General features: G+C 38.5%; 2 protein-coding genes across 8 annotated transcripts in view; one reads left to right on the top strand and one right to left on the bottom strand.

Moving 5' to 3' along the window:
- The window catches only part of Sick (sickie), a 626,930-nt gene extending 605,466 nt beyond the window's left edge, over positions 1-21,464 (bottom strand). For all 3 annotated transcript variants that reach the window (XM_076818204.1, XM_076818201.1, XM_076818200.1), the window contains exon 1: positions 21,402-21,464. In XM_076818204.1, the coding sequence (XP_076674319.1) occupies positions 21,402-21,449 (48 nt within the window). In that variant the 5' untranslated portion in view covers positions 21,450-21,464. The remainder of the gene's footprint in view (positions 1-21,401) is intronic.
- Positions 1-26,235, top strand: part of Crb (cell polarity complex component crumbs) — a 96,943-nt gene that overhangs the window by 17,594 nt on the left and 53,114 nt on the right. The gene's annotated exons all lie outside the window — the stretch shown is intronic.

The raw sequence follows: 26,235 nt of genomic DNA on the forward strand, positions 1-26,235 counted from the left end.
CACGCTTAAAGCTTGAGAACTATTTACCGTGCTGTCATTTAAGAAGGAACCTGTCGACCGACGAGTTTAGAGCGGTTCTGCGCAGGTTGACGCTCATTGGTGCCGGGAGGAGCCACTATTGGCTGTACCCCCACCAACGCTTCTTCGGAGCCAATCAGCTCATTCTACATGCGCGAAACGGGTTCCTTCTTAAATGACAGGGAGTACAGATGCATTATCCACTTAACTAAAACATCTTCGTGAGATTCTGCTTCTGGTTTTTTGTCCTTATATTTGTTCTTAATTTTGACGTGTAACGTGCTCCTTGGAATGCCAAACTGTACGCTGGCTGCGTTTACCGAAGATTGATGGGAGGTTATAACCTCTAAAGCTTTGTTATTTGAATATTTACTGTATTTTTTTTTTATAGTATTACTCATATTCAGATCTGCCAAATAAAATTTTGAATGTTAAAAATTCTCTTAAATGTTCACAAATATTGTTATTGTTATATCGATTCGAAAATAGGTTAGATCCTTCGAACGTTCACGAACGCCCGGTAACTGTCGAGTCAACACGAATATTGACGCATTCCCCGGATCCGCTTTAATTTTTTAGAATATTATTAAATCACCTCCATATGCATTTTTTAATTATTATTTAAACTTAGTACTATCACTACGTAATCATTTTTGTACATTGTATCAATTGAATTATTATTATGGGGGAATTCCACTTGCGCCTAAATCGCCCGCAACGCCCGTGATTTTCATTAAGGGGACCTTCCGGTCTAGAGCCCCAAAAAATACGTGATATTTAGGAATTAATTAAAGGAAAACTACTATATATAATTGAATCGGACTTTTTGCATTGTATTAAGGATGTCTTAAGCTACAGAAATATATTTTTTGTTTTATAATTAATCATTGCAGACGGCACTGGAGAGTCGTTAAAATTAAGGCTTAAAAAAATTGATCCAAATCGGTGGGACCTGTATCTCCAAAAATTATTATCCGATTCGACTGAAACTTTTTTTACTTTGAAGAATATATTTCTGGCTAGGGAGGAAACCAGAAAAAATACAAAAATGACATTTTTAAAGAAAATAACGACACTTGAAGTTTGAAATCACTTTTTTCCTATAGTTTTCATCCTTTCAACGCCTTTGAAAATTATAAATTTTCAATTTTTGTATTTTTTTCTAGTATCACCCCTAGCCAGAAGTATATTCTTCAAAATAAAAAAAGTTTCAGTCGAATCGAATAATAACTTTTGGAAATACTGGTCCCACCGTTTTGAGAACACTGTTTCGAGAAAAGCGCTTTTAAAGTTTTACGTGAGTGCCGAGTGGCCGGGGGTTACCCATGCATTTGCCGCTACTCAAATGCCTATATCTTCGGGAATTTGACGAATTTCAATAAATCCTTTTAAACGCTTATTCCTAAAAGGTAGAGCATTCGAAAAATGAAATAAAAAAAAATCGACTTTTAGAGCGGAACCTCCCCTGAATGTAGGTTTCCAATACGCGACTGGATGCAACATCAAGAATTTCAAAGGCGATTTTCTCGAAAATGAAGCGCGATATAAAAAAATGTCACTGTTTCTTTTCGATTTATAATAATTAAATAAATGGAGAAAAAGGAATAAAATTTTTTGATATTGCGCTTCATTTTCGAGAAAATCGACTTTGAAATTCTTGATGTTGCGTCCAGTCACGTACAGAAAAACCTATCTTAATGTAAATCACGGGCGTTGCGGGCGATTTGGGCGTAAGTGAAATTCGCCCTATATCGACTCTGAAATGCAAGTGATGCTTACAAGGGAAGAACCCGAACCCGGAAATTCAAAAAATTCTAAAACTTTGTGAAAATGTAGGGGATTTCCTCCTGATTACAACGCAATTTTTGTTTGCTGCCCAAATTCACTCGAAGGGGGTGAAATTAACCCCTGAAAATCCGGATATTTTCCGATTTGGCGTTATAACTCGTGAATTGCTTAATAATTTTTTTACCAAATGGTAGATCTAATTAAAAGCAGTAACTTTTATCTTGAAACTTGTTTCCTATCTCTTACAGTTCGCGAGTTATAACACAAAATCGGAAAATTCATTTTTAATTTAATTGGTTAATTTCACCCCCTTCGAGTGAATTTGGGCAGCAAACAAAAATTCCCTTGTACTCAGGAGGACATTCCCTATATATTCACAAAGTTTCAGAATTTTTGGAATTTTCTTTTCGGGATCTTCCCTTGTTAGCAATTTTGATAATGAAAACTGTCAAAAATGCCGATAATTGCTAAAATGAGAATTTCTCTACATTTTTACATATTTACCCTACATTAACCATAAAACCCTTATTTACTTAGATAACCGTAATTTCAATTGTTATAATAAGAATACTATATTCTAATTTATATAGTCTGGATTTTATAAATAACTAAAATGAATATCGTGTCCGGTAATAGGGGGCCGTCCGGTACATGGGTCCTTTACCCTACTCTCCACAGCTGCACTTACGATTAGGCGCGCTAATCGTTACAATTCCTGCAGTCGGGACAAATTGGCATGGTAATCGATGATGCACTTGGACACAGCTCATTAGCGAACAATTTCGCCTGTAAATAATGGAAAACAGCTCCGGGGGTTTGAAAAGCGTGTCGCCCGAGCGAACGGGACGACTCTCTTTTTCGCTTGGTTTTTCATGTCATCCTTCGCCGGAGTGTTGCACTCAGAGTGCGTCCTCTTTTCTCCGGCAGAGTATCCTTCTTCCTGCGAGCAGGCGCCTGTTCTACGGAGGCGTTGGCAGTCGCGTCACTCGAAGCACAAAAGAATCACTACGATGGCTCTCGTCGTCCGGATTTTTTTCTTCCTTTTTAGAACGTGTCATTTTCAAAGGTGAGCCGTGAAACAATGGCGCATAGCGTATGTACATCGAGTGCATTATTCCAATACGCTCACAACATGGCCGACAGGTCCAAATCTCCACGTCATTATACCCGTCTCTGTCCTATATGGCTCTCTTCGTTAAAATATTTGGCACGTATGTGGCCGCGCGATTGAAAAATGAAACGTGAATGAGCTGCTGGGGAAAGGTGGGACAGTTGGTCACAGTTTTGCTTTCTTAAACTTTTTACTAGAATGCACACAATAACAATTGAATTTTTACGTACAGAATTTCACGAGGTCTTTCTAACGCATGAACGTTTATAAAACGTTACACGTCGCCCATTATCGTGTGATTTAAATTCGGAAATATCAATGGACACCTGTAAAACTAAAATTATTGTACTGTTGGATGCAAGAAGGACATCAGTGCCAAAATTCAGTTTCCAGAAAAATATCTGTAAACATTACGAAGTTAGATATTTTTTTATACATAGCGAAGTTGTTGTAAAACTGTCTGTAATATTTAAAAATTGGATATATCTCCTCTGTAGTTGCATTATTATAATCGGGATTATGTAATAAATTAATTAGTGAAATGAATTTTAATTAAGCCCCTCTGAGGCCCTTCTTGGATAAAATGGAGAACTATAGAAAAAAATGTTGTTTCTAACATTCTTTTTTATTATTTATTTAATATTTGCATAGGGGAAATGTGGGATAGTTGGTCACAGTTTTGCTTTCTTATTAAAATATTAATAATGGTTCGCTTGGTTTGTATTTAATTATTTAAGTTGCGATTCTTAGAGTATTGTCAATGTACTGGTGCAAATTTGACAGCTGAAAAATAATTTTAATGACTGAATTGCAACGTTTTTTGGCAGCGACGTTGTGCATGAGTATCCCCCACTGAAGGGGAGACTTGATCAGTGAAATTTAAGAGTAAATAACGCATTACGTCTTTCTAAAAAATATTTATTATCTTAGTTAATAACATGAAATAAAGGGAATAGCGTAAAAAGAAAGTAAACTAACTTGAAAGAATTACTGAGAAAATAAAACCGAAAAATTAAACTCTATGACATAAAAGTCATAAAACAGTGTAACTGAATTCTTAAAAGACATTTCATTTAGATCAGGGGCGGATCCAGAGGGGGGCGATAGGGAAGGTCGCCCCCCCCCCCAAGAATAATACAATAAAAAAATATTGTGACATTGTGTATTATTCTGTAAAAATAATTAATGTAAATTATTTGGGCTATAGTATCAGATAGAGATATTGAAATATAAATTGCAAGCAAATTCTAAATCATGTAAAAGAAGATTAAAAAATGTACTATGCACTTTTACATATTTTGCCCCCTACAAGAAAGAAATTTTCATAACAAAATCTTTAGAATCAACTTAAACAAATCTAATTTAATTACAGTGAAGTCAAGTGACTCTACTCAGCACACAGATCGGAAGAATATTGCCGTTCTTTGCCGCCTCTATCAGCACAATTCTCGTGGCATCATTCTTCTCAAATAATCTTCTGAAAGTGGACGAATTAATTTTTCACCAGAGTAAATACAATGCCATCTTCTTAAGAGCATTAATTTATTTTTTTTCGTCATTTCTCTAAATTTAATTTTTATCACAGATTCCTTTATTTTTTTTTATCTGTATATAAACAATTGTCATATTTATAATCATAAAAATATTCAAATGAAAATAAAGAGTGATCCGATTCGCCCCGAATAACGTGATCCGATTAGCCCCACATATAACTATTTCAAAGGGTGTAGATTACATAAACATATTACGATATAATAGTCTAAAATACATCAAATACTAAACTTGGACATCGTGCAAACTAATAACAATAAACACGTTGGAATTTTCAAGCTTACTTTTTATTTTAAATACGAAATTGCAGATTACGTAGGTTAGATTCGGACCAGAATATAATTGTAATGTTCGCAAGCGTCCATGTCACTGAAAACGTATGCCAGCTCTAAACAAAAACTTGAAACAATTAACGGGCTTTTGCGGTAGGTGCGGGGGAAAGAGACGAGGTACCACGAACGATCGGAATGCTGATTTCTATCGCGATGTAAGAAATATGGACTAAATTCTTATTTTGATCCGATTCTCCCCGGTCTACCCTACAGAGACTTCGTCATTAACCCTTAACTGGTATACTGTTTTTGGCAAACGTAACTGTTATCTTGGGGTCGTGGCAGACCCGAAATAAAAAAGGACACAGAAATTTGTAAAGTCGACCCTGAATCAACCTCTATGAATATTTTGTTCTTAGGTAATGTGTAAAATAATAGTGTTAGAATATAATGTTTATTTATTTAAGAAAATAAAAGTTACACAGTCGATCGTCAGTATAATAATAATAAGAACTGCGTAATACTTAAACTAAAAGTAATGGAAAGAATAGTCTTTAGCGCGATGCAAGTTAACCGTTTGGAGGGTTTTCTCGGACTGAGAAGCGCAGGGGTCGAGAAGACCGTTTCCCCCTCTTTTGGGTCTCCTGTAGCGAAGGAAAGGAAAACTCACAAGTCACCGGGTCCCCAAAGTCCCTGACACTCCAACTCCAGGAACAGTCCATCGTTGTACACATTCCAACAAATAGAAACCTAGAAAGTTAAACTATTATTATAAAATCAATTAGAAAAACAGTTTCCAAGCTTAGGCAACCAAAAATTTCGCAGCGAACTTTGCGTGCCTGAGCCATGAGCGACCCCAAGATACCAGTTAAGGGTTAATATAACCAAAGCATTTACGCCCTCCACCATTTCTTTCGTACACAAATGCGAGTGTCCACTTGGACGACACCCGTGCCGCGGTATTTTCAAAACGAAAGGATGCAGCCGCGGTGCGAGAACCAAGAAGGGGGAGCGTGTCCTCATGGCCACGACCCCGGCGTGTACACAACAGTGTTCTCGACCTCGGCTCCGGCCAGGCAACGATTTTACTGGCGGTTGTGTCGTGGCTTCGGGTCGGTCACTGATCCACAACGATGATCCTGCGAAGCCAAGGTAAAAGTTTATACCGTTACGAAAGGGGGATGTCGTGCAGCGAATATAGGTACGTAGAAGTGGCCGAAACGTGCTCCCCAGGCATCGCACCGAACCGGAAGCTCTAGCCGCGCTGGCTCGGTCAGGATTACACCGATAGACAGTAAATTATTCCTAGGCCTTTGTTCGACCCTCTCCCTCTGCCCCCCGCGACGACAGGATCGCCCCTGTTGGCCGCCTCCTCGCTTCTATTCCCGAGCACGTTTCCCAACATCCATTTCCCCGTCTTTTCTCTCCAGTCTCGCGGAAAATGATGCAACGAGGCTTCAGCCCAGACGCAAATGCGGCTGCTTAAGGTTCGGCCGGTAGGAACAACGCCGCACGCAACGTTGAGCAACGCCGGCCTGCGCGGCGATGAACGCAGCGCGCTGCGAAGCTATTTCGCTGCGAACATTTGCGCGTGTCACGTTTGCCAAATACCAAAGGTGCTCGATGCGGGGATAATTATTGTCAATCGTTGCTGTGTAATTAGGGATACTAACGGGGTAAGACGAGAGTCTGGGGTCTTATTTTGTGCGATGTAGTTTTACATTAGTCACGCGATGGAGAAGAAACTAACAGAACTTGATGACGCACTATTTGCTTCGGCATTTATGTATGCGCGGACTCCTTCGCTGTGCCTACGGCGAGATGCCGGCAGGTACGTTATTCGATTGGAAGCTGCACTGGAGAATGTTAAAATATGGAAGCTTTAATGGGGTTCTTAGTTAGCGCTGTCCCTTAAGACTGTTACCGGGCATTATTTATTATGAGTTTAATATAATTTGCCGTGACGAGAGAGATCAAAGGAAACGCCGTTCCAGCAAAAGTTGCACTCTCGACACGTGCGCGAAAATCATTTCCTTCGGCAGAATTTCGCAGGTTTCAGGGGTCGTGCTCGGTCAGGAGGCCGAGAAAGGGGTGGTCTTTGGAAATTTTTTACGCAAAAGCTATGAAACGTTTCTCAGCGTTTTCTCAGTAGAAAACAAAGCAGCATTGGGTGCTCAAAACTTCAGATTTGAGTCAGTATTTAAAAGAGCGCTATATGCACATAAAACAATTTTTCATTTTGGTTAAAGGGAAAACACTTTTAAGGATATTAAGGGGTCATGCTCAGTCAGGAGCCCGAAAAAGGGTGGTCTTTGGAAATTTTTTACTCCGAAGCTATAACGCGTTTCTCAAAAAATCTTTTTTCCTTTTAAGGGTTGTGTCTAGTACCGTGCATCGTAATTTTTTTATTTAAAAATATTTAGCAATAACTAAGTTATTGTCCATCACTCGAAGGTTCTCTGAAAAAAAGGCTTCTGCGGTGACCACTGCTGCTCGAAAGTCGATCGTCTAAAATAAAAAATTGAAAAGAATTTACTTATTGTATTATATTATCTTGTATTTGAACGAAGGATTTTTTTTGTCCCATCCTTAGTTTTGATTGACGAAAATCAGGCACGATTTATGATAAAAATTGAAACTCTTACTTTAAACATCAGCCATTTTTTCCCAAATCAATATTTCGAAAAATCCTTTCTTTCAAATACTAGATACTGTAATATAATAAGTGAATTCTTTTGAATTTTTTATTTTAGATGATCCACTTTCGGGCAGCAGTGGTCACCGCAGAAGCCTTTTTTTTAGAGAACCTTCGAGTGATGGACAATAACTTAGTTATTGATAAATATTTTTAAGTAAAAAAATTACGATGCACGGTACTAGATGCAATCCTTAAAAGGAAAAAAGATTTTTTCAGAAATGTGTTATAGCTTTTGAGTAAAAAATTACCAAAGACCACCCTTTTTCGGCCTCCTGACTGAGCTTGACCCCTTAAGTGGACTAGGCAGTCAGATCGCTCGAAAATCAAGTACTTTTTGCGAATTAATTACAAGGAGACGAATACAAATTGTGACTTGTGCTTTTGGGTAATGTTTGCTAATACTATAAACAGTAAAAGAAAAATTATTTGAATAATATATACATATGTATGGCAGCGCTATAGTTGCCTGATATATAGGTGTTTTTTTTCTGCAGCCGCTGTAATTTTGCAGTGATTCTGGCCGTAAGAAATTTAAATGTGAAATATCCTGTGAAATTAATACTTTGCCCTGGCCCCTATTCTGCCCTGAACCTATTAAAGAAAATAAATCAAAATTATAAGTACAGCGGTTGTAAAACGACAAATTTAAAAAAAATGTGATTTTTCTCCAGGGAGAAGAGCCATTTTATTTTTTTTTAACAAAATAGGAGTTTTCACAGACTTATGCTTAGGTTCAGGTCGTAACTAGACATGTTTCACATATGTGATTTTTTTTCAAATCGAGAAAAACGTGTTTAAAGTCTCGAAAGAGGAATTCGTCTACCTGCGTGCGCGCAGAAACGGTTTTTGACGCGCTCGACCTTTTCGGCTGCCAAATCCTTAATTTTGCGAATTTTAACATAAACCAAACGGCATTTTACTCGGGAAGGGTGGTACTTTCGAAAAATGCAACAAAAAAATCGAGTTTTTGACTGCCTAGTCCCCTTAAATTAGAAATCATTTAAAAAGGAAGACTTACTTTTTAGTGGATATTCTTCAAGGTCGTTTTTCGAAAATCTTTTAGATTGCTTTGCGTGTTAAGCTTACCCCTACGCTGAATGATAAAATCATTAACATTGTTACCTTCACTGGCGTCATCCTTCGAAGGACTTCGTGGCACAGATGCTAGTACAGTATTGGACAAAAGTTGCGTATTTCCTGTAATTACGGTTTCTCCTAATTAACTACTGCCTTAACGTACGATTTCAAAGCGCATAATAGTATCGCTGATTTACTGACCGTTGAAACTGATAAATACCACCATTCAATTTTCTTTCTCGATAGGATAACGTCGAAATAATATTTCATAACATTAACAATAATAATAATCCATAACTCCACCATAAACTCTGGATTCTAAAAATTGTAAATTGAGGATTGGAAGTTAAGAAATAAATTTGTATACACTTTTGCTTAAAACAATTAATAACAGATTCCTGAATAGCTTTGTTTGATTTGTTAATAAAATTGTAAAGGTGGAGCAGATTACTAACATAACATTCTCTTTTTTTTAAATTTATTTTTTAATATTTATTTTTGTTTAAGAAGCAGTAAACTATTATTATGGAAGAGAGTACCGTTCTCCGGCTATTATTGTAATATATATTATTTAGTACAGAAGACCACCGATAATTACGGTCGAATATTATTAACGAATTGTAAATGAATATAGTTTATTATTTTGACAAAACACGTACTACGTGTATAATTATTCATAAATGTTTTACAATTTTATCTACAATTATAATACTTTATTTGATACTATTCTAGATTCATTTTCAAATATGTATTATCAAATCCAATTAACACACTTTCGAAAGACTTTTAAGCGTCGCTGCCAGCCATGATGGGATATTCTTGCAAAAGCAATTCATGATATTGTATAATGGCCGTGTTTAATAGATTCACTTGTACAAATTTTATTTACTTCTCGCATGCACCTTAAACAATTTTTTTAAAATTATTTTCTATTTTCAGAAAAATGCACTCGATTTGAAAAAGATGAAAAAGTAAACTTACCTTAAATATTTAGATCAATCAATAAATAGTATTAACAGACCAGAAATTGCTGTTTTTACTTAATATATTTCAAACATTTCAAATATTTCACTTTTTCTTTAAATTTCCATCACGAGGAAACCGAAAAACGGGGGTATATTTTACAAAAGAACTTGCATAGTTACTATTGCAACACTTGTCTGGCATCTGTGAAACAGCATCAAAAACATAATCTCCATAGATCTCCATAACCGTTTAATATTTACCGTATTGCTCTATTTTTGCAATTCTAACACTTCAATAATATATATTATTTCCAACACTTTTTGTCTACATAAACGCGCGAAAGTCTTCAAAAACATTCAAATAGGACTGATCGCAGCGTTGCCAAATTCACTACGTTCCGGCCTGTGCAACAGACGGCCGTGGTCCACCAGTACAATCAAACCCTTACACCTCATAAACTGCGAGTAGATAAACGACGAGGCGAGAGTAGGGGCGAGTGCGATTCAGCCGTAATTATTTTTCTGTCACCGGAGTATATCGCGTCGTCAAGCTGCCCAGACATTTCTCCCCTTTCTCCGCGGGGGTACCCTCCCGCGCACATCAACGCATGTCCATCTCGCCTATTATGCAATCGCTGCATGTCAATCGAGGTGCGTCCACTCACGGGGGATTGTGTTCCCGTGATAAAGTTGCGGTATGTTCTCTTGACCCGATCTACCGAGCGGCAGTTCTTTGCCCCCTCCCTCTGACCCCTCTCTATTAATTCTAATCCCCTCCCTCTTGCCTCGTACCTTCGCCCCCGTCTCATCTCCCAAGCTCCTTCCTTTTTCTCCTCCGCGACCATCTCCCCCCTACCTGCTGGCGGCTTTGCTTTGTCCCAGGGCCTTGTTACGGCGCGGGAATGCTGCCGATGCCGTGAGAACCACTGGCGAAGTGAATGAGACCCCATTCACCGATCCGTAGAGCCGATCACGGGGGCCGGAATGCCAGCGTAATTCGATAGGGATGCATTTTCCTACTAACAAAACAGGCGTAACCCGGAAGGTGAAATTAAGGTCCTGCACGGTGCTCCTTCCTTGGAAATTAGTGGCCCCGGCCAATGACGAGCGCCGTCGGCGCGCAAGGCCGCTGGCCGTTGCCGAGTATCGACGTCATAGAATATTACGTGAAATTGCACAGTGCGAACGCATATGCCGGCATATTGGCGCTTTCGTGGCGGATATTTCACGAAGATCGATTGTTCTTTCAAGTAGATCCTTGTGTCGCCTGTTCCCGTGCGGCTCGGCAGGGCTCGTTGATAGGAAGCAACTGATAGCTAGCGGAGTTCGGGTCCCCAGAAAATTCCGCCCTTGCGTCGACGCGCAGCGGTGTACCGTACTTACTCAGCCCCCTTTCGTTCCACCACGGTCGCTAATTAGTCATTAATTCAACGATCAAGGTAAAGGAAAGGCGGAGATGGCAAAGGGAAAGTGACGGCGAGAACGAAAATTCGTTACAGGACGGGGAACATTCTTACTCCGTGGATCGGCGATTTTCCCGTGAAACAGCCTAAAGGCGATGATCGGCGAACCGTGGGAACCGTTTGCCTACAGTCGGCAGAACTCTGGCGCCCATTTTCATTGCGTCTACAGTTACTCGCATTAATATTCGAGCGCCGCACTATCCCTGGCTTTGTTGCTTCGGTAGGAAAAAGGATTATTTAAAATCGCGTTGCTTATGTTATAATTTTGCAATCTCGCGATAATTTTTACCCAAGTAATATACAGTATACTCTTTTGTTTATGATTAATTACAAGCTGCCTTTCAACAAAGCTAATGTTAGTTCCTTTTCGTTACATGCAGGGACCATAACTGTAATAATTAAAATGAAGAAAATCGTAGGATAATTATTTTTCCGACTAAAGTGTTTCTTGGGTTACGAATAATAATTACAAGCGACCGAAATAGAATTCCCCTCACCAATAATGGCTATTAGCAACGAAAAAAAAATCTGTCATTTATGATTGTTATTTGTGGCCAAAACGTTTAAAAATCGAATTTGGTTAGTGGTTTTTTAAAACAGTTTCTGTACATTTCGTGATTAATATCCTCTACTTAAGTAATAAATTTCTGTTGCTGATTTTTTTCATAAATTTTGTGGAATAAGGTAAGTTCGGGTAATAAGGCCCACCTAAGGTTCTATAATTTTTTTTAAAAAAACTTGTGCATATTTTTGAAAACTTTTTTTTTATAGAAATCTGTGGACATTAAACTATACACTGTAATATTTGTAACAATATGTGAACACAAGAAATACGGAAATTAATAGGATTTTAAACACCTTGTAAACGGGCCTTATTTCCTGTAGTGCGGGTAATAAGGCCCAGCTATTTAATATGTACAATTCGGGCAAACAAAGGCATTTTCAACCTCAGGTGTGAGCCCAACGCATTACTCGTGTATCACACTGTCGTATATCTGTCTTGAATGCAGTTCTGCGTAATTTGCGAAACCAACTGTCTGCAGAGTTGCCTTCCACGTTTTCCCTGGCATGGGCTCTTGTTCACACAATCTCGTCTTTTTTCTTCTGGTTGAAGTGTCACGTGCTTGGGAGCTCTTCTCAATATCGTTCCTGCTTTGGAAGGGGTCTCTGGTTACTCCCTGAGCCTTAAAGCCCACTTAATATTTTGGTGGGCCTTATTATCTGTTTTTTCTTTTCCTCATTGCCAAATGTTATATTAATCACGTGGGGATTCTTCGAGTGACAGTAAAAGCAATAGATGGCATTAACAAGATTGTGGATTGACCTACCAAGGACAAATTACACGTGGGCCTTATTACCTGCTGGGCCTTATTACCCGAACTTACCATAACTATTATTTTTGGTCCCTGGTTATCCGCTAGATTTCCGCTGTTATTACCTCAAGGTACACTTTTATACCGACGGAGGATTCTTTTCGAGCAGTTCGTACCTATGCATAACAAATATATTCCGCAAGACAAACAGTTTCTTTAGACGTGATAAATTACAGAATGCAAGTAGGTACCTAAATGTCCGAATATTTTTGCGATGCAGAAATGCGAAGTTATTTTGCTTAAAACCTATTGTACAAATAAATATTACTGCTAATAAGAAATCGTTACGTATTTACAAACTACACTTTCTTGAGATTTATATTTCAAATCTCGCGGTTCAAGGTACACGCATTAGGGCGAGGCGCCACCGTCTATATCACACTAGATTTACATACACGTCGTTCACCCTTTTCTCAATTTGTATTATTCTCTCACTTACTTACGTGTACATGCGTCTTGCACATATAATAAATAGGGTGGAACGAAATATGGGGGTAAAATATTTTTATTTAAGCTGTGAAAGTTTGATCTTATATCAATAAATTTTTTGAGGTGCCGCAAGCCATTAAAAAATTCATATTTACTGATTGTGTGACTTTTGAATGGCTCGCGGCACCCCAAAAAATTTGTTGATCAAGATCAAACTTTCACAGCTTAAATAACATTATAAAAGGCAGCTTTTGCCCACTATTAGAAATCGTGAATAATAAAAAAATATTTTACCCTTATATTTCGTTTCACCCTAATAATAAACTAACCGTAATTCTTACACACAATATAAATGTTTGCCTTATTATATTCCTGGAGAGGAATCATTGAATTTAATCTGGTACCCCCAGAGCATAGAAATTCCACCACAATTAATGTTTAATATTTTCATACCATAAACCGCAGGATATTTAAATAATAAACGTACGTATTTAGCTGTTGTTAGCAAGTTTTAAATGGGTATATTCTCAAATCTGTGGAATTGGCACCTCAAAGTGCAAACTTTTATAAAATAAGAACAGTTTTCAATTTGTCCACATTTCCTCAACCAAAATTTTCGTTTGCCCACCCTTTAAAAAAAAGTTATGACCAAATTAAAAAATTTGTCACCAGCCTCCCCCACCCCCAAATGAACATTTTTCATTGATTTTTAAGTGGGATATGATTGTCCACGATTTGTCGTTAAGTTGGCCCGTGAAAATCCAAGCATTTCTGTGAATTTCGATTCCATGGTGTACCTACAGATGGAGGTTTCGAGAGGCAGGGATTGCAGCTAACAGAACCTACGTATGCCAAGTGGTGGGCGTAAATGGCCGCGACTATACCGCGATACGTGAAATGGACATGGCTGGACAAAGATATGTAAATGAAACTATTGTCGCTGTCTTGGAAAATGTCAGAAATTATATTTCATGCGAGAAATGAAACTAGCGTTTATTTCGGACATGTAAGGCGATTTTTATTGCGTTACAGAATTCTGATCAATTCTAGTCGAACCTCGATAACTCGAAATCCTATATAAGTAGAAATTTTTCTAAATTCCCTTTCGCTCTGTTGTAAACACCTCTACACACTCTAAATAAAAGAATTTTCCTTCCTTAATTCGAACTATATTTTGCATGTTAAATTATGTATTTCACCTCTACAACTCGAATGTAGAAGAACTTCGACCTCTACAAGTCGAAGTTTACTTCTACATATGTATTACAAATTTCGTAGAAAGATCTGGAAATATTGAGGAAAATGTTTTCTCTGTATTATTCACGATTGAGAAAATACTATTGAATTACTATACAGTAAAAGACTAGCACAAAGCAAAATTACAATTTTTTTTAATATGTAAGAAAAAGTAATATTTCCAGCATGAAAAGTGTCTTATAATTTACTTAAAATTTTAAAAGTAAAAGTTGAAAAATCGAAATATTAACAGTCGTACAAAGCCTCTATAAGTCGAATTTTCATTTCTTGAACCTCGCTTACTCGAAAAGTCGATAAGCCGTAACCTCTATAATTCGAAGATTCTCCCCTCCCTTGAAATACGAGTTATCGAGGTTCGACTGTATATCGATTAAATATTGCAGAATTACGCGGATGTACAATTACTCAAACAAGTATCCGCTCATCCCATACGTATAACATATCTTACTTATTTAAGTAATGTTAAATTCAGAATTACCAATTATAATTTACATTGGTATAAACCTCGATTAACATATTATTAGTTGGTACCGCCTGTCAAAGAAGTGCTTGAATAAATTTTGCTAGAAGAGTGGAAGAACCCGAGTTTCACAGAAAATTAGTTTAATCTATGTATAATATAATAGATTAAAGCTTATAATAAAATCTCAGGAATATTATACAGACGAATATTAACTTATTGCAATTACATTTGTATAAATCAAATATTGAATTATGGTAATTTTTTTTTTACACGATCTTTGTTACTTCTACGAATAATAATATCTTTTCAAATAAACTGTGTACAGTTTTTCAACTGAATACGCCCAAAAGAAAAGTAGGTATATTAACATTATTAACCAAGGTTTATATTAATGTGAATTAGAATTGCGAATTCCTACTTTGAAGTCCACTTATTACTTATGTAAAATATATTACATACCTATACATATAAGTAACTGTACGTATAGCTATGGAAAGGAGAAAACTTCGTGTGGTAGAAATTAGAATTAAAATATGCTCGTTAAATCGAGCAGCGATTTCGCTACATGCCGAAGTCATCGATTTCTAACCTTATTCTGCGATCTTTAAGCGTCGGTAGCTCAGAGCAACGTTAGCCTGTTTTGATGAAATTTTCAACATGTATACAACTTACTTAAATCTGCAAACGGGATTCTCGAATTTTCATTACAGGCTCAGAAAAATAGTTGAAAAAAACGACCTTTACTATTTTTTTTCGCCATTCCGACCAATTACAATTTGTTTTCAAAACGACGGAATTATTCCTTCTAACTTATCACAACTACTCAAGTCGTTTAGACCAATTCTAAAAAAAGTTATGCGATTTTAAAACGTATAAACTTTCTTTCGCCCGCCACTGTAGTGTGTGTTACAAAAACTGTTGTAACCGTGCTCGGTTTTGTTTGAATTACATCGATGTTTAACGTTCACCACTGTCATAAAAGGAGCATTTTATTTGCGCTGATTAAAACTGTCAGGAAACGTGCAGATTTTTATTCGCAATCGTGATTGAGTGTTGTGTGCACGTGACAGCTGTTTCGCGTGAAAATAAATTCGGTTTGACACCAGTTATTTCAGAACGGAGCGTCATACATAAAACTCGATTTTAAAGGGTTGTCAAAATTGAGTGTCGCATCTTCAAATTGAAATAAAGCACGGACTGTTTGAGATTCGTCAGGTCTCTTTATTTTGTCGTGAAGTCTACTTCGTAGTAGTCCCCCTCGGCTTTTCTTCACGAGTCCCATAAATTTGGCCCAATTTCCCACTACGTTCACACATAACTGTGGCTCAGTTTCATCAATGAGGGCTGTGATATTGTTTTTCACCTCGCCAATCGTCTCTGGATTATTAGCGTGGGCCTTAATAATAGAAATATTTACATGGAAATTATTAAAAATTTCATAGTGGCCGTGGGATTCTACTGGGTAAAAATCCCATATTACCCTGACGCCCCCGGGGATTCCCCTCTGAAGGAGTCGGGGTGCCTTTTGAAGATGTCTCCACGTTAAAAAAAACTTTATAAATTTTTTTTATAAATTATTTTTTTATATTTTTTTTTTAACTTGAGGAAATCTTGAAAAGGCACCCCGACACCTTCAGAGTGGAATCCCCGGGGGCGCCAGGGTAGTGTGGGATTTTTACCCACTAAAACCCCACGGCCGCTATGAAATTTTTAATAATTTCCATGTAAATATCTCTATTATTATTTCGGACACCTATTTACTTATTTTCGACATAGATCCATCCTGCCAAGGCTCACAAAAATCGGTGTCTACCACATGGTGTCCTCCCCTTGTAAGTATTTCATGCTGTCGAAATCCCACAATGTAATCGTTTCGAAAAACAAAGAAACTAGAAAATAGGTAAAAATTTTGTCGAAAGACATAGAAAGTATGTAAAAATTTTGCAACTTTTTCGCCTCATAACTTTTCAACGAATAGATTCCTAAACTCAAAATTGTTATTTGACACGTGCTTTCGATCCACATAAATTTTCGGCGAAAAAGAAAAGCTTTCCCAGAGGTAAAGTTCGCATGAAAAATTGTCTGATGGTGTTAAGTCACACGATCTTCGTGGTCAATAATTAATGTCCGCTCTGCTCCAAAGCCCAATTACAGCGAATTCACGATGCAACGGAATGGGGTCCAGGCTTCAGTTCTTGCGTTAATTGAATCTTGTACGGGTGCGGATTCAAATCCCTATGCAAAATACGCCAGGTTCTACCGTGCGATTTTCGGAATTGTTGAGAACGGCGAGGAACTGATAGGTTTGGATATTTCTTCCACGCCATCACGAACAGCAGCAACACATATTTTCAGCAGAGCGAGCTGAACGGTGAAACACCTACATGTTGCAAAGAGTTGAGCAAAATTTTAATCAATTACAAATCACAAATTACGATTGAAATGTAATTGTGTAATTCAATTACAGATTACTTTCTGTAATCGTTAATTTAGTTGACCACAATTAGAATTGCAATTACGTAGTTCTGAATTATAATCGTAATTGTGCAGAACAATTGCAGCGTACACTGCGTTCCACATTAGAGCATACTCGTTTCGCGCAGGGATACACTGTTGATTGGTAGTAAACCGGTTTAGAAAGTGCTACGACCAATCACGAACGTGCTGCGACCAATCGCGTGCGTCAGATCCGTGGGAGCTGCGCAGATCGGTCGCAAATCGCTAGGGGCGTTGGTTCACTCTTATATGGAACGCAGTGTAATTTTGTAATCGTAATTGCGCAGGGCAATTACATTGTGATTATAGTCGTAACTGTGCAAGACAATTACACTGTAATCGTAATTAGCACGTCCAAATACATCAAAATGACATAATCCGCGGACTTTCTAGCATGCTAGTTGAGGCTGTAATGACGTTTATATACACAAGGGAAGATCCCGAACCCGAAAATTCAAAAAGTTCTGAAACTTCGTGAATATGTAGGGGACTTCCTCCTGATTACAACGCAATTTTTGTTTGCTGCCCAAATTCACTCGAAGGGGGTGAAATTAACCCCTGGAAATTCTGCTATTTTCCGATTTTGTGTTGTAACTCGCGAACTGTAAGAGATAGAAAAAAAGTTTCAGGACAAAAGTTACTTCTTTTAATTAGATCTAGCATATGGTAAACAAATTATTTTACAGTTCACGAGTTATAACACAAAATCGGAAAATAACCGGATTTTCAGGGGTCAATTTCACAGAGGCGTATCTAGGGTGGGGCAAGTAGGGCTGGTGCCCTGGGCGCTGATGCAGGGGAGCGCAAAAAAGCCGAAGGTTGCGGGCAGTCCAGTACGCCGCACAGTGGTCCGTCTTATTGATGACCTAGCGGGACAAAAGTCCCAAATCATGACCCATCCAAAATGAATGATCCTTGTCATACTAGGAGCTACTGAGTCAGAGATGTCGGAATGATATGGTATGCAAATTTGTATGTATTTTATAAAAATGACGATCCTCCTAACGTACATTCCATCAAACAAGTTAATGATAAATCATCAAATATTCAATAAATTAGCAAAATAAGATAAAAAAATAAGAGCGAATTCAACTGAATTTGCGATAAAAATACACCATTGCCATTTCTGACTGGTTTTCGTCACAGGAAAAAGACTTATTAATATCTTGGAAATGGATTAACTTTTGGATAAGATTGTCACTGAAGTTCATCCTTAATTTCCAACGTACAGAATTGAAATATGATCGTAAAAATGGTGGATTTTTCAAAAGCTTTCGTTGGAAAAGCTCTAGATATCCGGGAACCTCGTGGAAACTAGAAATTTTTGTGGGCTTTTGTTTTATTTGCTTTATAGAATACATATTGACAAGTTACAGTTGCAAATATTTGCAACCTTGCATTATTAAACTGTTCATTTATTCGCGAGTCATAACACAAAATGGGAAAATAGCCGGATTTTCGGGGGTCAATTTTACCCCCTTAGACTGAATTTTTGGGCAGTAAAAAGAAATACGTAATACATACCGATATATCCTCTGCATATCCTCAAAGTTTCGTAATTTTAGGAATTTTCGTGTTGGAGATCTTCCGTTGTGAGGGGTGAACGTTTTAAGGGTGGTAAAACAATGTGGATGGTGTTTTCGAAACACTGACGATTTATGGATGAACCGCGACTACTTTTGTCTCGCTAGCTTCTTAATAGACGGACCACTGTGCGGCGCACAGTGGGGTACGTAACAGGATTCGCGGAAAAAATGTCATAACTTCGGTGTTTCTCAATATTTTTGAGTAATTTTTTTTTTATATTATTTGTTAATAGCCAACGGTTACATGGACAGCAAGATAAATAAAATTGAAGCATCTTTAACAAATGAAATAGTAATAAACCGAAGAAACGAAGAGTGCACAGCGCACTCGGGTGATTATATATTAATAACAGCCAAAATTGCAAATAGTTGCAGCCAATTTTTTTATGTCTGTTAGTAGATGGTATCTGCTTTCAATTAGTACTATCTAGAGCCCGGAGGAAGGCGGAGCTTTGTTTATAAACCTAAAAGAGTTAACGAAAACTTGAAACACTGGGTAGCTTCATTTGAAGTCGTATAGTGGGATTACAGTGAAGAATTTTCGAAAAATATTTATGTCACAAATAAGCTGAGACTACACACATTCGAAATACATGCGGTAAAAAGATAAAAATATCTAGAGGAATTCAGAAAAAAATCGACAATCTCGTACGAATATTGACACGTTTCCCGTTAGAATACGAAAGGTTAACTTCAGATCAATTTTTCTTTGCAATTAACATGAATATGACATATCTGTCATATACGTTAGATACGTTGGTCTATTGGCTTTCAGGATACAGTGATGGATACATAAAAATACAACTTGCATTTTAAGAATTTTTCCCTCTCCAGCCACACTGTGCGCCGTACTGGCATATATGACGTCACTTGGTTTGGATTGGCTCAGCGCTGGTGTGACGTCACAGCGTCACCAATCAGATATGAGTGTTCCCCTTCTCCTACACCGTTCGACCAAAGAGAAGATATGTACGACGTCATATACGCCAGCACGCCTGGCAACTAGAGACCACGGTATGGTACGTGTAGCAAAAAGACACGTGTACACGGGTACACGTGTATTACATATATCCGTACCTCGATCCATATAGCTTTTAATACACGGGTACCCGTGCACTATTTCACGTGTATTTAAATACACGTGTATCAACGTATTTGTGTATTTTGATCAGAATTGGGCATTAACTACGGGAGAATGGGCAATGACGGTCACTTAAGCAATAAGTGTAATAAAACCGAGTGATGTTTCTCAATTTTAAGGATTATCGTTGCGTCTAAAATGAAACTCGCTTATTACCAGTGACGCCTTAATTTTTTGTATCGAAATAGGTAATCGATTAAATAAATCTTGTTAATTTTATAATTGTGTTATTACTTATAATCTGGAAATTTGTAAAACCATACTTTCCACATATTATTCTAGTAAATATATTTAAATACATTAATTCTTTTATGAATTTCGCAATCCCTCAGAGTTCTGGGATATCTATAGATATTAAAAATCAGACGAATCAAAATACGGATACGTTAATATACGTGTATTTATAAATACACGTGTATCTAAATTCACGTGTATTTAAATACACGTGAAATAGTGCACGGGTACCCGTGTACTAAAAGATACACGGATTGAGGTACGGATACGTTTAATACACGTGTACACGTGTATTTAAATACACGTGAAATAGGGATCTCTACTGGCAACCCTGTCGGACATAAATGCACAGCATAGTAGTGACTTCTTTCTACGGTAAATCGTCCCGCAGTAGAGCATATGTCGGTGCAAAGTTATTAACAATTAGTCAACCAACCCCTTGGGACAACCAGCCCCGGTTCCCCCTACGCTCGAAAGATCGATTTCGTCGACCAAAAATTTCACCAAGTACACGAAAACAAGCTCGAGCAGAATTTGAATTTTAATAATAAATTCTAGCAATTTGCACACGTTGCTGCGCTGTATTTGCGCCTCGTATCTTCTGATGAGATCTATCAAAAACAAATGACCTGCCATTTCTTGAAAGTTGTGCAAACTCTTGACAAATAGCCTGCGATGTAACAGAGTACTACAATACACAATAACTTCACACATTGTTCTATATATACTTTCAAATACATTCCTCGTTTCGCATTCCCGATTCACTCGTGGTAAATAATCTTCTATTTACTTTTACCCGGGACACCATGAGAAACGCTTAAAAAATATCGCAAGCATTTTCACGTTACTTGTTTATGGAAATACAGGTCAAACAGACTGAAGCATGTTTGCAATAATTCCAAGCACCGCTATTACGATCGCAATGCAGCGTAGTTCCCGGAAGCGAAGGAAAGTATAATTAAAAAAAGAAAAAAAAGGAACAGGCGAGCGAGATTATTACAAATTACAAACGAACAACTTTCTATAAAGAAACCGACTGGGAATGCCGATTATGCAAAGAAAATCTGGCTACAACATTTCTGTTTCGTTCGTGTAATGTTGATGCGCGAGTAATCGTGCGCCCGTAAACACGAGAGCTGCTTTATTTTCACGCAGTTACGAACATGCACGAGTTTCCCTGCGCAATTTAGTATTACGCGTATCGCGCGCTCCGCAGATCAAAGACTTTTTCTTCCGTAATTGGCGCTCTGCATTCCGCAAGCTGTAAGTGAGCCACGAGGTTAAGCAGACCCGAGCGCACTCCTAGTTTGGTCACTTTTCTAGGTACTCGCCAAGGGAAGCACTTTACACCACTTTGTAAACTCGCACACATAAGTACACGATCACTCGCATGCTTGGAGAGTTGTTTTCGGTTCAGTGACACGTGGGAATTCGACGATTACAATGCTGATACTGTAAGTAAATGGTTGGAGTACATACCTTACGAGAGTCCTTTGCGTCTATTGCAAAACTGACTATATGAGTCATCGTGCCCGTAACTCGTTTTCTCGTGATAACCCCACGCGACTGTTTGTATCGGTATTCGATGGACGAAGGACTACTGCCGTAGAGTTCTTTTTATGATTCTAGAATGATTGCACGAAGTTGTGAATGTGTTCCAATACTTATTTTTTTTTTTTAAGAAGATACTTTTTTTTTATTTTTTTAAGAATTTGTGCGTAATGCCAAACATCAATTTGTTATAAGAAGACATTTTATGCAGTTTTAGTCGAGCCTACGCAGATTTTAGTGACATATTTTAAAATTAGACTAATTTGATAATAATTAGATTTTGAGTATTGATAATTAACAATGGGCATAAATATTGTGCTTCGAGTGCTATGGAAATCGGTTAATAGAGGAAAAAGAGATAAATAAATTAACGTGTTAAAGACACTTCAATTATTTATTTTATATTTATTTTTTACCAAAAGAGTGACGTTATTGCCTGCTGCAACCATAATTATTGCAGGATTATGAACATTTTATTTCTTGCACAATATCAGACATTCAGAAAAACCAAGGAAAATATTTTAATATATTTACGGTCTTAAAAACTAAGAAGGCAGTTTGTTCTTCCAACCACGATTATTAAAAAAGAATATATCAGTTACTTAAAATCCTTAAAGATTAATGGGAGCAATTACTTTGCAAATTTTTTAACAGTAGAATTATAAAACTCCATTGTGTATTTTGCACTAGCTTTCAATTATTATCTGACTTATTATAACAGATGGAATTTTAAAACTGCTTTTACCGAAGAATGAGAACAATGAACCTGGTCAGTTTTACCAACAAGACATTGACAAAATTCGAAATCTATGTTTTCGAAGTGATACCTTGCGAAAGAGTTTTCGTGTTCACTATTGCACTGCGTTCCACATTAGAGCATACCTGTTTCGCGCAGGCGCGACTCTCGGGAGGCGTTGCTACGCCCGACTCCCCACTTAACCGCCTATGTTTTCTCCGTCGCACGGCCCTCTACTCTCTCTGTTAACTTTTCGGGCGGGACGTTGTTTACGTTGACAAACTGGCAGGACCCGCGTTTGGGATGTACACTCAGCTCAAACGATTGTGGCCGATCGAAATTCTCATCGCTAAAATTCTACAGTATTTCAACCAGCGGCCATGGCCGTGATGGAAACACCGGTTCCCGTAAGATCACCGAAGTTAAACATCACGGGCGGCGTACTGGGGAAAGATGGGTGACCATCACCTACCTGTCTCCCGGTGCGTCGCTGCTGCTGGGACCCGAAGGAGAGAGGAGGGAAACAGGAAAAAAAATGACTATCGTTCGTTGGGCAATATAAGCGAAATGCTTGAAACGCCATCCTGTGTGTTAGAAACACACAGGAAAACAAAAAATACAAATACAGTATTTCATGTACACGGTGAGGGTACTGCCAAGCCACAGTTTCCCGTCTAGAACTCTTCTAATTCATGTTGAAATACCACTGTGGCGCCATCTGCCTATGATAGTCATAATTATATAAATCTGCGCCATCTGCTCTGTTCGCGATGCTGTAGCGTAAATGACACCAAGAATAAATGTCAAATGACCTTCATTGCAATGAACTTCAAGAAAAATCATAATAATTTTGACACTATAAACGAAAAAATTTGCAATGTTCAAAGTAAATCAATCAGCGGATTTATAATGGAAGACACAAATAAATAAAGCGGGATCGTGGGGTAATAAGGAAAAGAATGGAAACGAATGTTATGTATTTCGTAGAGATGGCAAGGGTTAGGAAACCAGAATACTGAGATGAAAAAGTCTTGTGGTATTTTATTCGTAGCAGTCTTCACAGATTAAAATCTGAGACGCTCATTATTAGTGGAAATGTGTAGAGCAAAGAAATACGCATTTATTTCAAAATCTATCCGTTATTTTATGTTAACAACGGGAAAATAAACATAATCGAATCAATGTAAACTAAATTTTGTAACAAGACTGCGCGAACGTCTCTCATAGGCAGATGGCGCCACAGTGGAGTTTCAACATGAAATACAAGTGTTCTAGACGGGAAACCTGTGGCTTGGCAGTGCCCTAAACCATGTTCATGAAATATTGTAGAATGTTAGCGATGGAAAAAAGCCAACCGTGGTAAGCTGTCCCACAATCGAATCTCGACCGGCCACAATCGCTTGAGCTGAGTGTACCAGTTATTCCTTGGAAACCACCACGACCAATCGCGTGCGGTTCAAACCGTGGGTAGTAGTGGGAGCTGCGCAGATCGGTCGCAAATCGGCAGGGGCGTCGGTATGCTCTTATATGGAATGCAGTGTAGGTGGTTTTACTTTTTACACTGTCCAAGTGCGAAGAGTGGAGATGGAGAGGGAGTAAAGGTAGATTCCCACTAGCGCTCAAGCGACGATCATGCTCCTCTTATGCCACGCACAGTAGTACGTTCAACTATTTTTCGAAAAGACGGCATTCAGTACGTAATTCGTTCAATTAACTATTTTGGATATTATTCCGAAAGGGACCGGTGGCCGATCGAGATGAGGTTTGGAGGGAGATGGTGTGGAGCCCCAACCAATAATAATACCCAGGACAAGTTGGAAAGTGGAATGCGTTGTGTCGGAATAAGTTAAAAGAAGTTTTGGATACACTTCCGAATGGGCCCAGTGGCCGATCGACAGGAGATTTGACGGGAGGGGTGGAAAGGGGGTGTGGACCCTAAATCTAAAACTGTAGCTTCGGGTATTTATCAGTTTCTTAAATATTAATAAACCATTATTGTTAATTTTTTTAAAATTTTTTTTTGGACGTTGGTGCAGGCCCCCCTACCCGGGAACCCTGCCGTCCTGCCATTTTTGATTTTTTAAATTTTGTAACCACACTATCATTTTTAGCATCGTCAAACTTACATCGGTTCGCTACCATGCTTTACGCGCACTGCGCACTAATCTAGCCCCAACCAATACTAATACCCGGAACAAGTTGGAAAGTGGAACGCGTTGTGTCGGTATAAATTAACAAAAATATTGTTAAGAGGGGGGGGGGGAGGCGTGGTAAAGTGATTAAAATAATCTGGGTTTAACCTAACCCAGACCTAACCCAGACATTTTTTTTAGAGGGGGAAAATGCATTTGTGCATACCCCGACACTTACTGTGGGAGTTATGTGGGACTCGCCGCCGCAAGTGCGGAATACCCACTGAAAACCCCCTCTCCATGACCTCCTACTGGGCCCCATGGCGGTGCCCGGAACTTCTGTCGTACTACTTCGGGCAGACCTAACCCAGACCTTTTTTTTTCTTTTTTTGACGTGGAGAAATCCCTAACGGATATCCCCCCCCCCTCCCGGGGGGAGGGACGGGGTTATGTGGGACTTGCACCCACTAAAACTCCACGGTGGTCTTCCTCGGGCGCGGAGCCGCGCGCACGAGGGGAGGGACTTTACGCGGGAGCAAACTAGCGATACATCCGCTTGCCTCCCCCCCCCCTCTCAGCGCAAAGGCAAACTCCGCACTCAACAACCCCGCGCCATGACGGCGGGGCCCTCCCGAAACACCTAACCCAGACTTAACCCAGACCTAACCCAGACCCTTCTATGCACAATTACCCTTGTATCTTTTGAACGCATTAATTGCCGAAGCTAAAATTTTATATTTGGGATCTGTTCACACCCCTCGTAATACCCACCAAGTTTCATCTCGATCGGTTACCGGTTCCTTTCGGAAGTGCAGCCTTAACTTTTCATCCATAATCACGGAAAAATATATCTTTGTGAGACGCTTACGCTCAACCACGCTTAAAGATTGTCCCCGCGGAATGTCCACGCTCGGTTGAGTGTAGCGTGATCGGAGCGTCTCCTCTGATGTGATTGCTCTTGTTTAAAACAATGCTATCGATTCTCCGATAAGCGCCATCGTGGCTCGAGCGTGTCGGCGTCACGTCCCGTGAGCGCTAGTGGGAATCAACCTTAAGATGTCATGAAAATAGTAAGCCCAGATAAGACACTGGTTTGTTAGTCACACAACGCACGCGACCACCGGTATGCATTGCAGTGGGATCGGGTGTGCGCCGCGATAAACCGTGTTTGTTGGAGTTCTCGGGAGCGTGTTCCTGCTCCTTAACGTAATTGACAACAGTGTTATGCAACGATAACCAGGGGCATGCGTTGCTGAATTGGAAACCCGTCGACTATTAATAAAAAATAAAAACGCAATTTGGTAAAACATTTGGCAAGCATCGCTTAAGGGCAGAAGTCCGTATAAACGACTTATTTTTTTTACCAATTTTTAGGAATTTTTTGCGATGATACTAATGCGCTAATCTTTTTGGAACTTTAAGGGTACTTTACTTAACATTATAACAGGTAAAAAAAAATTTATGACAGTAAAATTATGATAAATATAAAAGAAATACAGCAGTATCTCAAATAGGCTTCTTTTTCGAATTGCAAAACGGCGTCGGTAGTAGCGACTTTCCGAAATATTAAGTTAAAACAACATAGCAGCTATTTAAAGTTGAAATCCCGATTTTTTCGCGTAATTTTTGCAGGAAAAAATCAGGATTTCAACTTTAAATAGCCGCCATTTTGTTTTAACTTAATATTTCGGAAAATTCTCTCCGTCAACCCGAGGATACATTAATATACTAACGAAATCTTTTTTGTTTTTTGATTTTAAATAATCTGGTTACGAATGGCAGTGCTCACCGCAAAGCCAAATTTTTAAAAATGCTTCTTGGATGTCGCTTGTTATTTTATTATAAACGTAAATATTTTTCTACGAAAAAATTACCAAATGTTCTTTAAACGTTG

This window comes from Andrena cerasifolii, chromosome 8 (assembly GCF_050908995.1).
Source record: "Andrena cerasifolii isolate SP2316 chromosome 8, iyAndCera1_principal, whole genome shotgun sequence".
Taxonomy (NCBI): Eukaryota; Metazoa; Arthropoda; class Insecta; order Hymenoptera; family Andrenidae; genus Andrena; species Andrena cerasifolii.